Source organism: Eurypyga helias, unplaced genomic scaffold (genome assembly GCF_000690775.1).
Source record: "Eurypyga helias isolate BGI_N326 unplaced genomic scaffold, ASM69077v1 scaffold10613, whole genome shotgun sequence".
NCBI classification, from domain to species: Eukaryota; Metazoa; Chordata; class Aves; order Eurypygiformes; family Eurypygidae; genus Eurypyga; species Eurypyga helias.
The window spans coordinates 8,794-20,965 of record NW_010243207.1 but is presented as its reverse complement, the minus strand read 5'-3'; the positions used below and the strand labels follow the sequence as shown (position 1 = coordinate 20,965).

The 12,172-nt window shown below is 53.3% G+C and overlaps 1 protein-coding gene across 2 annotated transcripts; it reads right to left on the bottom strand.

The window, feature by feature from the left end:
- Positions 1-714: 714 nt before the first annotated feature.
- Positions 715-11,734, bottom strand: HRAS (Harvey rat sarcoma viral oncogene homolog). 2 transcript variants are annotated; one of them, XM_010149326.1, is made up of 5 exons: positions 11,577-11,734; positions 6,917-7,095; positions 4,538-4,697; positions 3,125-3,249; positions 715-1,031 (listed from the first exon to the last, which is right to left on the bottom strand). In XM_010149326.1, the coding sequence occupies exons 1-4, from the start codon at positions 11,685-11,687 to the stop codon at positions 3,130-3,132; spliced, it is 570 nt and encodes a 189-aa protein (XP_010147628.1). In that variant the 5' UTR covers positions 11,688-11,734; the 3' UTR covers positions 715-1,031; positions 3,125-3,129. The 2 variants fall into 2 exon arrangements, with proteins under 2 accessions (XP_010147628.1, XP_010147629.1); XM_010149327.1 differs by having other exon boundaries at positions 934-1,031; positions 3,121-3,249.
- Positions 11,735-12,172: the final 438 nt, after the last annotated feature.

The following is a 12,172-nucleotide window of genomic DNA, read 5'->3' as shown; positions in this document are numbered from 1 at the left end:
AGTCTTAGTTGTCAAGCAGCCAGACAGCTGTCTGCAGCACAGGAGAGCACTTTTGCTACATGCTCACCAGTAATTAAGTCGTGCACAGGGCAGATGAGGATTTGCATATCATTACACACTGCTGACAGACTGGAGCAGCCTCAGGCATATGTGCTATGCAGGTGTTAGCATCAGCTAGGTGCTGGGGGGGAGCAGAAAGGCCTAATTCTACCTCTGGAGCACATAAACATTTTTTCTGCCAGAAAGAGCTGCCTGGAAAAAAAACCCACTAAAAGAATCAAGGAAGCAACAAACTGGCACTAGCTGAGGTGAACACAGCTCTCACATCTCCTCCCCAGTGCTTCTTCACTTCCAGGCATCACATCGGAGGCCATAAAAACATCCCACAAGGACTGGGTGGTGGAAGGCAAAGCACCCAGAGGAGCGCCGAGGACAGGCCTGGACTGGCTGTGCTCTTCCACCCCACCAAAACCTGGGGCCAGCAAAGGGTTTCAGGCGGGCTGGGGAGGACAGGGCACGATGACGACTTGCTGGAGACACAGACCGCTCTCTCCCCGAAGGATACCCCACGCCGCTCGCCTTCACACAACAGCACGACCTTGGTCTGTGGAGAGCAGGTCCCGGTGCCCCTTCCCTCCCCGCCGTCCCACCAGCACCACTCCCAGAGCACCAGCGGGAGCACCCTCTGGAAGGAGGACACAGCCATCGAGACGGTTTGTCGAGACCATCAAATAATAATTTACTGTGATTCAATCTGTGGCTTTGTACAGTTGCCAGGGTGGGAAGAGGCCAAAGGAGGAGGGGATGGGGAAAGAAGACAACGAAAAAAAAAGAAGTCGTTTGCCGCAGGCTTGCGTGAAGTGCGAGATAGTCCTTGGAGGGGCTCATGCTCCCCCCGTCCTCTTCCACCTCCTCCTCTACCCCTACCACCATACTCCTCCCCTGAACCCGTTCGCTTCTTCCTTCACTTCACCTCTTTCCTTGCGCTCTGCACAGCGGGAACCTCTCCGAGACACACACGGTCCGGTCAGCTGAAACCAGAAGAGGACACTCGTCAGCACCCGTTGGCGGTCAGGGTGTTTCCGTTACCCACCTCACGTTTCAGGATGACCCTGCTTGGTGCCCACTGAGGGGAAGCAAAGGGCTACACAGGTTTTGGGAGGCCTGGACGTGGCTCTGCAAAGCACCTGCATGCGTGCTGAAGGGAACAGCAAACGGCCTGCGGGATGACGGGTGAGCCTCGGGCATCTCGCCAGACCTTCTCCCTCTGCCCAAACCTTGTGGGAAGGGGCACTGTTTGGTGAGGTCTTTCTCCCTCCTCCTGGGATGATGGAACCCCACAGTGAGACCAGGGCAAATGCAGCCGAATCTCCCTGTCTCCCTCGCCACACGCACCCCCTTCTCCTCCCCAAAACCCAGCAAGTCCTTGCCTTGTCTTCTCCTTTTGTGCCCTGATGTCCCTCCCTCTCTGCTCTCGGCCACTGCAGCTATAAGAAGGTGGAATGTCTGGTTTCCAGTTCCTGCTTGAGCAGAAAAAGATGTGGGCAACTCACAGGGCACGCTTTCTATCAGAGGAGAGTGTTTCCAAGAGACTCTTGCCCACCCATTCTTGCCCCTCTTTGGGGGCACTGCCCACGCTGGTGCTGGCCAGCGGGCTGGGACGGGGGCTGGGCTCCTGGCCCTTGGTGCAGGGGAGCCGCAGCATCTGCCGAGCCCAGTGCCGTCAGCTGCGAGCCAGAGCAGGAAACGAGCTCTGAGCTCACATCCCCATCCGGAGGAAACACTCCTGAACATCTGGAGGACCTGAACATCTGGAAAACCTCCCTCAGCAGGGATAAGCGTGCTGGGCACAGCATTCGGCTCGACCCCCCAGGCGACCTCGTGTGCCTTGGCTGGGAGCAGAGGGGTGGGGTGCTCGGGCGGTTTTTCGTTCACAGGAAGCAAGTGCTGCCAGTATTTTTTTGTTTGTTTGTTTTGGGTTTTTGGGGGGTTTGGTCTTTTTGAGGAAGAGCTCTGCTGTGCTCACGGCTTTTGGCTCAAAAAGCGACGGAGGAAAACCAGCTGCCCACCTCCACCTTCCGCAAGACCCTCTTAACACCACCTCTGGACACAATGTCCTTCCCTCTAGGAATCCAGGGGTTGTGTAAAAGGGGTGAAGGGCCAGTCCAGGTGCTCAGGAGACTCCCCAAAAGACATGAAGGGCAACGTTCATACAGGTTTTTCTCCCACACCCCAGTCCCAGATGTCCTTAGACGTACATCTCCCCGGTGCACTCATCCCAACTGCCCCTCTCCCCACTTGTGCCACGGAAGGAGCTGGTTACGCAGCCAAACGTTCCCAGGCGTTTGGCTTAAGGCCACCCAGCTCACGCAGGGACACCAAGAGCAGCTCTCCCTCACTGCTAACCAGCAGGACTGCCACGATTCAGATAACTCATCATTAAAAACAGAAACGAGGAAAGAAAAAGAAGAAAAACAGGCAAGTGAACACAAACAATCTGAAAAAGACTGTTTCTGGCTTCAGCACGCGCAGTTTATAAACGGAAAACAGCCCCCTTACGGCTAATTCTCAACATTGCATCAGTGCCAAATATCCCAAGGGATATCTCTAATGGGGAAAACTCTTCTGAGGAACACAGGCCTTTCCCAGCGAGACCGGTCTGCTCGGAAGCTGTGGAAGGGGGCAGCCGGCGCGTGAGGCAACGCGCTCACCCCGCTCTTCACCTGAGCTCTTCTAGGGCCGGTCTAGCGCACTCGCAGCAACCTGCCACCTCCAGCACCACCTCAGCTCCTCGCCCAGAGCGGCAGCGCGGGAAGCTTCCCCGGACAAAGCACGACAAAACACGTCTGGTTTGGTTTTGATTCAGCGCTGTACAATTTTGTTCCACAAAACGGGTGGGAAAATTAACCAACTCTTTCCTCCTGCACATTTCCTCAGCAAAGTGGGAATTTTAACTTACCTATGTTCGACAGAAAAATGCTATTTCAGTCCAAAAAAAGTGTTTCATTAAAAAATACCTGTTGCTGAGATAGTTTCTGCTGCATTTGTTTGCAGACGAGTGCCTCTGCAGTCACCTCCTGCCCTGCTTCCAAGACACACCCCATCTTCTGCTTCCAAAACTCACCGTAGTCACGATATCACACATTTACAGTTCATGCAGCCGGGGCCGCTCTCATCCGGGGGATTCAGCTTGCGCAGCTTGTGCTGACGGATCTCCCGCACCAAGGTGTAGAAGGCATCTTCCACGCCCTGGAAGAAAAGCATTGCTGGAAGCAGCTGCCCGCTTCAAGAGGGGACAGTGGAGAGAAGAGAGGGCTCTGCTCCCCAGCTCGGGCAGTCTTCCAGCAGAGTTAAAGGCATGGATCCAAGCTGGGAAGACTAACGGGGATCTCAGTGCGGACCCCGAACAGAAAGCGAGACTGGATGAGCAACCATGAGGCCAAGGAGATCTTAAGTCATAGAATCATAGAATCACTGGGTTGGAAAAGACCTTAGAGATCATCCAGTCCAACCGTATCTGTCCACCACTAAACCCTATCTCTCAGCACCTCATCCACCCGTCTCTCAAACACATCCAGGGATGGTGACTCCACCACCTCCCTGGGCAGCCTGTTCCAGTGCGTGATAACCCTTTCGGTGAAGAACTTCTTCCTTACATCCAATCTAAACCTCCCCTGGCGCAGCTTGAGTCCATTCCCCCTCGTCCGATCATCTGTCATTAGGGAGGAGAGACCAACACCCACTTCTCCACAACCTCCTTTCAGGGAGTTGTAGGCAGTGATCAGGTCTCCTCTCAGCCTCCTCTTCTCCAGGCTAAACAAGCCCAGTTCCCTCAGTCGCTCCTCATAAGACACATTCTCCAGACCCTTCACCAGTTTTGTGGCCCTTCTCTGGACACGCTCCAGGACCTCAATGTCTTTCTTGTAGTGAGGGGCCCAAAACTGACCACAGTACTCGAGGTGCGGCCTCACCAGTGCCGCGTACAGGGGGAGAATCACATCCCTGGACCTGCTGGCCACGCTGGTTTTGATACAAGCCAAGATGCCATCTCAAGTCCTTGAGATCCATCAGCTTTCAGCAGCCTGAATGAGGTCTACCGCCCAAAGTAAAAGCCACTAGACCACTGAAGGTATCAGCTGCTACGTGCTTTGTCCTCTGAGCCCCACACAGTCCTCCCAGCACGTGTATATTCTGCCTGCAGGTCTGCCAAAACAGGCCATGGATGAGGTTAGCCACGTCCCCTGAGCTTAGCTGACCTGCTGGGACTATGGGGGTTATTCCAGAGCCTTGGAGAAAGCCCCGAGAAGGCAACTTCCCTCCACTGCTGCCAGAGCACGCGTTATGCACTTCTCCGGACTGGAGGCGCGAGCCTGGACAGGGGAGGGAACATCCTGATGGAGCATTTAGCCTTGAGGAAGCAACTAACCCCAGCCCTTGCACCCATCTGTCTGCCGGGTGGCATCTGCCCTTGCTGCCTCTCCAGGACAGCACTGGGAAGAAGAGAAGGAAAGGACTGTGTTTAAACCCCTTCTCCTACCTGTCTGGTTTTGGCAGACGTTTCTATGTAGGGAATCCCGTAACTCCGGGCCAGGTCCTGCGCTTGCCGGGTCTCCACTGTCCGGGCTGGTAGGTCACATTTATTTCCCACCAGCACCATGGGAACATCATCGGAGTCTTTCACCCTCTTGATCTGCTCCCTGCAAGAGTAAGAGGTGCCAAAGTGAAGGAAGAAAAGGCATGAGGAAGCAGCTCCAACAGCTTCTCTGTCAGGAATTAACAGCTGCGCTTCGGTCCTGCCAAGTGCCCTGCGTTGGGCTTTCCGGTGACCGCGGCATGTGAGGGAGTAAAACAGCTAGGGCATTTCTGGAAATGAAAATGAAACATACTCTGCTCTTTAAATGTTTACAAAACAACTTGAAATTATCACAATCTATATTAAGACACGATCTTAAGATAGTTTAAGCTAAATAAAAACGAAGACTCAAGCCGTTACCTGTGTTTGTTTCCAACATTTTTGATCAAGTAATCCCCCTGAATGGGGATTAAAAAAATCACCTGCAACCAGAATTTGCTGAGCTGCTAAACCAGCTTCTGGCAGCTGTAACCTTTCCCGCAGATGCGGTGTTTGCTTCCTTTCAGTTCAGTTCAGGTCACTCAGAGTTGAGGAACCAACTGGGAAGCTGCAAGGCTTGCTTCTTCGTTCCAACCTCGAATTTAAAACTAGGTGGGCGAGGATGAGATCTACCACGTCTAAAAAAAATAAATCTTAAAGGCCATTATGACCACAAATAATCCACTCAATTCCCTCCTGACTGATAAGAACTTCCTTTGCTTGATAAATCATTTAACTTCAGATGCAAAACAATTTTTTTTTCTCTCATGCATCCAGAACATTTAACATGGTTTTATTTAACTAATAAAAGCATTCTTTAAAATGCTGATTTCTGCATTTTAATTGAATTCAAATTTCCATCCAAAAGCAGCTGGGCATGTATCACACACACAAAAAAAGAATCATCTTTTTTTAATACAGTAGAACATAGAAGTGAAGCCTTACTATACGTACGATATGCCATAAAGCCACTTAAATGTTCCATCCCGATCAGCAAATGCAAGTACTAAATTTAGTGCACGGGCTACACTTAGCTGGAAAGAGATACCTCCCAAAGATTACTAACCAGGGAGAGCCAGCATTTCTCTGGGGAATATTCCTTTAAAAGTGCAAACACAAAGAGCACAGGCGAAATGAGATGAAAGCCAGTGATTTACATCATGATTTAAACCGGGGCTTGAAATCGAGCCACCCTGTGAGTGATTCGCAGGCACCAGCCCCAGCGCAAGGAGGAATGCTGCTGAATCCCTCAGGTGCTTTAGGAAAATCCCATCCTTTGTCCTCTGGTTCGGCTAAAACAAGCCAAATTACTCCAACCATACAGTTATGACGTTGAACATGCCTGCTAGCCAAAGACGGAGATGTCTCAACACTAAGAGCAGCACCTCTGATGACGGAGCCGGGAAGCGCTGTGCCTGTGCTCAGAGCTACAGGATTATCTGGACCCCAAGTTTAGGATGAGGAACTGGGGTACACGGTCCCTTGGTGGGCAGCAGACAGAGTGGGGACAGGCAGAGGTCTCCTGCACCCTCTGCAAGTGCCTCCCATCACAGCCAAGCTTAAAAAATAGGCATAAAGCCGAGATCCCTCCCTAAGCCAGCATCAGGGTAACCAGGGAAGACTCCGCCTGCATTCGTATCATCCCCCTGGCTCTCTGGTTCTGCAGCGCTGATGGAGCAGGAGGGAGAAGCGGGATGGGTAACCTGGGTGCAGCCAAAGCAGGACCATGTCAGGATGGGGTCCCTGCTCTGCCACCGCCCCCCCCCCCGTACCTCCTCTCAGGCAAGTGACCTCCTGCTCTGTCTCTGCCCTGGTTGGAACCGAGCTCCAACAGGCCAGGACCATCTCCCCCCGCCGTGCGTGCAGACGGCAGCCTCGCTGCCACGGCTGCCAGTGGGGGAAGAAGCCCTCCCTGCCCTTCCCAGCCTCCTCTCCCAGCTCCCAGGCCCAGCAGAAGTTGCTGGGATCGATTACACTAACAACGCAATTCCATTAATTAGGGAGGGAAAGGATGGGGTCAGAGAGGATCAGCTCTCTCTTTAGTCACCATAAACACTTAAACATTACATTACCAAGTCCCCAAAGGCCACAAGCAATCCCTTCAGATGGGTTTTATTGGAGTCACTGACATTAGCCGTCTGCTCCGTCTCTTCCCTGGGGAATGGCCACTTCAGCTAATTGTCTTTGCTGGCAGCCAGTGCTTCCACCGCAGGGCCTGATCTAAAAGGAGGGCAGGAGGGTGCAGCAGCAAGGCCTCCCCTTCGCACGGGGCAAGAGGGAAGGGACCCTTCCCAGGATACCCACCTGTACTGGTGAATATCTTCAAAGGACTTGGTGTTGTTGATAGCAAAGACGCAGAGGAATCCTTCCCCCGTCCTCATGTACTGGTCTCTCATGGCACTGTACTCCTCTTGCCCCGCGGTATCCAAGATGTCTAACAAGCAGGTCTCTCCGTCGATGACGACTTGCTTTCTGTAGGAATCCTGCAGACCAGGAGAGGGAGAGAAAGGGAGGAGGATGCGTTAAGGGAGGGCTCGGGTCTGGCCAAGCAAAGGGGTGCAGCAAGTGCATCCTTGGGAAGATGCCAGGTCATGTTCTGCTTGGGTTAACTCCCAGTCAATAGCTGACTGTTTCAAAAATGGGAGGGAAAGGAAAAAGAAGAAATGAAAAAAAAAAGGAAAAAGGAGCAGCTGAGGAGGGTTCCCCTCCTCAGAGCCACAGAGAAGACAGCCCCTTGATTGCTCTCCCCATTCCCAACACGGCCTCTGGCAGACCAGGGGCAGCTCTGTCTTTACCACACTACACTGCCCTCCACAACCATCTCCCCACGCTTCCCTTTTCCAGCTAATCCCTTCTGCTGGAAGGGGACACACGAGAAAGTCAGGTCCGGCTGACCTGGGCTTCCAGCCACCATCTGCGGGGCTGGAAAGTGTTGAAGATCACCTGGAAATCCCGCACCTCCAAGGCATCTCAGACTAGTTAGCAGAGGCGATATGCCAGCAGTAGCGCTGCAAACGGGGCTTGATGGTAAACCTCTCCTTCAAACAGGAGAAGACCAAAACCCATGCTGTGAGGAGGGTGTTTCCCACAACCAGCCTGTGCCCAGAGGGATCCAGGAGAGGTAAGGACTATCCAGGCAGGTCCTTTGAAGTCAGGGGTTTTCCCTGCAGCAGAAGCAATCGTCATTTATCAAAGATGTGAGAAGGCCTGGAAATCACCCAGGGCATCCCTCAAAAAGTTTCATTTCCATGGCAGGCTCCTCAAAGTACCGCTCCTCCCCAACATGCCTCTCCCCCGTGCCCTGTCTCACCAGCAGGGATGCTGCTGGGGCAGCCTCTGCCTGAAGGAACAGCCTCATCCCTTTCCAATAGCTGCCCTCCCGGTACAGCGCAGCATCCTGAACGCTCGGCAAGAGAAGTAAGGCGAAACGAAAGGTATGGAAAAGGTGTGTCGGCAACGTGACCGTGACAGTGCTTGGCAGCCACTCACAGAGGCTACGGCTGCAGTTTAATTTAAGCATCTGCTGCTCTTCCAATGACCACGACAGTGCTATCAGATGCAGGTCTGCAAACAGCCGATGCAGCAAAGGTCACCAACAGGACCGGCAGCAACACGGAAAGGGAATGGGGCCAATGTGGCCTCCACCCTTTGGTTCATTACTACAACGTCATCTACTGGGGCTAATTAAAGTCTTTCCTCACCTTCCAGAGAGGGCAGCAAAATGAGGAGCTGAGATCTGCTCTGCCACAACCTTCTCAGCTGTCTTTTCCCAAAAAGGGGAATAAGCATGGAGTGGTGGGCTGGTTTCCAATCAACTGCTCTGAAGACAACTGGCAGGCTGCCCTGCAGGGATGCAATCCCATTTCTAATCAATAATGTTACCTGGACACTTCTTGGTGTAAGGTGGAAGAGCACTGGTTCCACTATCGGGGTCCCAGTGCCTGGCAGGGCCCAGCAAAGGGGACCCCAGTGCCTGCTCTGCCCAGCAGAGCATCCTCCCACCCTTGCGACCTGGCTTATGCCCGGAGGGCCTGGCCCTTGGCAAACATGTCCACAATTATTGCTGAGTGCCCAGTTACAGGAGGTCTCACCAGCAGACAGCACACTTACGGAAAAGCAATCCCATGCTTCGGCTCAGCCGTCAACAGGCTGCCCATAAGGCCAGCCAGCTCACTCACAAAGCACAGGCACTTGGTCTTGCAGAGGCTGCTTTGCACCCCACTCCCCAAAGGAAGGGACAAGCTCTCCCCACCCTTGCTTTGTGTCCAGCTTCATCTGAACCCCCGTGAGATGCTCAGGATGGCAGCTCAGCCATCCCTGCCACGCTTCCGGGTGACCTGGCTGCTGCTGCAGGGGTAGTTGTCACCAGCCTACCCCGCAGCCTCAATGCTCCTCTGCAGCCCAGCACGTCACAGCCCACCTTCCTGCACGAGGGAAAGTGGCTGAGGCCAGCTGTGACGTGGCAGAAACAACGTCTCCTTGGGGTTCAGACTCAGGATCCCAGGCGGATGCTGAGAGCATCCCAGGTATGCTCGGGGACCAGGCCAAGAGGGCTGTTAGTTAAATGCTACGGTCAGGATACGACTAGAAGCTTGGGAAGCCCGATACTAGCTGGCTGCTAAAAGCAGGAGGACAAACCAAAGAATTTCCCAACACGGTCCAACTCTTCCCTCCATCCCGGCTCATTCGCCACAGGACACTGCCAGCAGCAGTTCCCAAGGGTCTCAAGGCTCCTCAGCAGCCCAAGAGCAGGCAGGCGAGTGCATGCTGCAGTAGCTTGGCCAGTACTGAGTTACAGAGCCAGGCGTTTGCACAAGTGAATCAGAGGGGGAGCAGGCACTCAGCCAGGGTCCCTGCCCCAGACAGGGGATAAAGTCACTTCTCCACTCCTCTTGCCCTGGGAAGCATCTTCCCAGCCCACCCTGACCCACCTACACTCCCCTCTGCAGCATGGTCTGTGCTCCATTCATTTAAGTGATGGGTAAAGCCTTTGCTCCATGCACGTATTCTCCCTTTTTTTTCCTTCCCCCTCCCCTTTTATCCTGCTCATTTCAGCATTGCTGTGCTCTTTGTTAGCTGGCAGAACAGTGAGAGTCAGCTCCTGGGCATGATCCAAAGCAGCTTAGTCACAGGAGGGTGGTTTGTTGGTCACATTCAGAAGGCTGGCAGGTAACTCTCCGTGCATCCTAAATCCCCATAAAATGAAGTATAATTAAAAGGAGTCACCCTGGAATGAGTGAGAAGATGGCTGGGGTGGGGGGAACGCAGGGCATGACCAAGGAAGCAGCAAAGGCTCCAGGTCTGGTGGGACCTGCAGGTGGAAAAGCACTGGGGTGAGAAGGGTGAGGAGCAGCTCGTGGCTGCTTTAGGAAGAGAAGAGCAGAGTGGGGCTGGGGGAAAGGAGAGCGGGTGTCTCCCAGGGCACAGCAGGAGTGGGCAGGGTGAGAGGGTATGCTGGGAAATGCCATGCAAGGTTTACATTCCCCGCTGCCTGTTTACATGGAGAAAATTCCCTGCAGGGTACGTACAGGGGGCAGGCGGCTGGAGGTGAAGAGACAGGATGCCAAAATCCAACACATCACAGGGTCAGAGCTGCCCTCTGCCCACGCTACGGTCCAAGAGAAGACCCACCCATGCAGATGTCTCCCCAGGAAGGTTGCTCTCCATCATCTCTTTTGCCAAAAACCACCTGGAATGGGTTTCGAAGAAAAGCATACAATGCTCCCGGTGACGAGCGTGTGAGAGAGGAGCTGGGGAAGGAGCCAACAGCACCCATCCGCAAGTGCAGCACCGAGACTCGGGAGCCCTCACATTAAATTCTAGTCTCTGCCACGGACTTTCTAGGTGACCTTGGCCAAATGACGTAATAGCACATGCTTTTAAGTGCTTTCTCTCCTTCCCATCTGTAGGATTGTAAGACTATTTCTGCCTTTCTACCGAGCCGTGTCTCGCTTGTTTATTTTAGTTGTAAGCTCTTCAGGGTGGGGACTACACATACAACACCTACCAGAATAGATTTCTGATCCCAGCTGGGTCCTTTTAGCCATTCTGATAATAGTAGTAACTGCAGCAACTGCAGCTGCATTCATACACATCTGGTAGAGAATCCTTTAGGACTGCAGACAGGGAGGTTATTGTCCCAGAGGCATGACAGAGCTGTAATTTGCCTTCCCAGGGTGGACTTACTCCTTGTGCAGAGCAGCGACCGCTGCCCACACCTTCCCCACACGAAGGTGTAAGTCATGCAGGGGGTAATTAGCAACGTGCTAGCAACAGCGAAAGCAGTCAGGGAATGAAATTTTTTTTTTCCACTTTTAAAAAACGTAATAGTGTAATGGATATTGAAGACCGCCCCCCTTGCTGCGAAGCCTGGAGGAGCACAGGTTCCCTGCCTGGAGAAGCAGGCAGGGTGCTGAGTGAAACAGGCCATTGCTACCATCCACGCTGACTATGAGACCCGTACATCCGTGAACTCCTGGCGATGGAGCGCTCTGGGAACCACACGGTTCAGATGCTTGGTACGTCTCGCTCAAACTGCAGGACACACATAGTATGACCAAGCTCTGAAAAAACCCATTTCATCAGTAAACCTCAAAACATCCTGCACAAGAAGTCAATATATTTACTCTGATTTCACAGGAGAAGAAATGGAAGCAGAAGCACAATATGGCTCTTCAGTCTCAACCCTTTAACCGCTCCCTACGCTGTCATCTCATCAGAAAGGAGGATGTTTGTGCTGCCTGTCAGACCCTGCCTGGCTCTGCTCATTTCTGCTGCCTCCCTCGCCGTGCCTCTTCAGCAGACACCGCTGTCCTTCGCAGGAGGCACGGGTCGGTCACTGTAACCTCTGAACACGCACGTAGCGACTCGGAATAGGAACATCCCTGCTCAAGTTCAGACATGAAGGCGGCGAAGAGCAAGAGAAAAACACGCAGACACAGACCCCATGCCCAGAGCCACTTACCTCTATCGTGGGGTCATACTCATCAACGAAATGGTTCTGAATGAGCTGTATCGTCAAAGCACTCTTCCCGACACCACCAGCTCCCACCACCACCAGCTTATATTCGGTCATCTTCCAACCCGCTCCAGATCAAGACTTCCAGGAGCACCACCACCTGCAAGGAGAAACACGGCCACCGCATTAGGAGAGGGGGTCCCTCCCCGTTCCCACCAGCCCTGCAGCAGGGCTGAGCAGTCAGTACCCCTCTTCTGCCAGGGAAGGCAGAAGGCTGCAAAGCATAGCCTCATTCCTCGGGTATCAAGCATTCCTGATGCTTCCTGCACATCCCAGGAGGACCCAAATGATGCAAGGTAGAGGCCGAGGTCTGGGATCTGGCACGTTGTAACACAGAGACACCTAATTCTGCAAGGCAGACGTGAACGGATGCACCCCTTAAGGTTGGAACGGCCTTTTAAGTTGCTTGACTTCAGTAGGGATTGAGGATGGGACAAGGCAAACCTCCTTCCCTGCTATTCTGGGTGGCAAAGAATCACTCCTCACTCCTTAGGGTGAAAACCAGCAAGCCACCATCAGGGATGCAACATGCTCGTAACGCA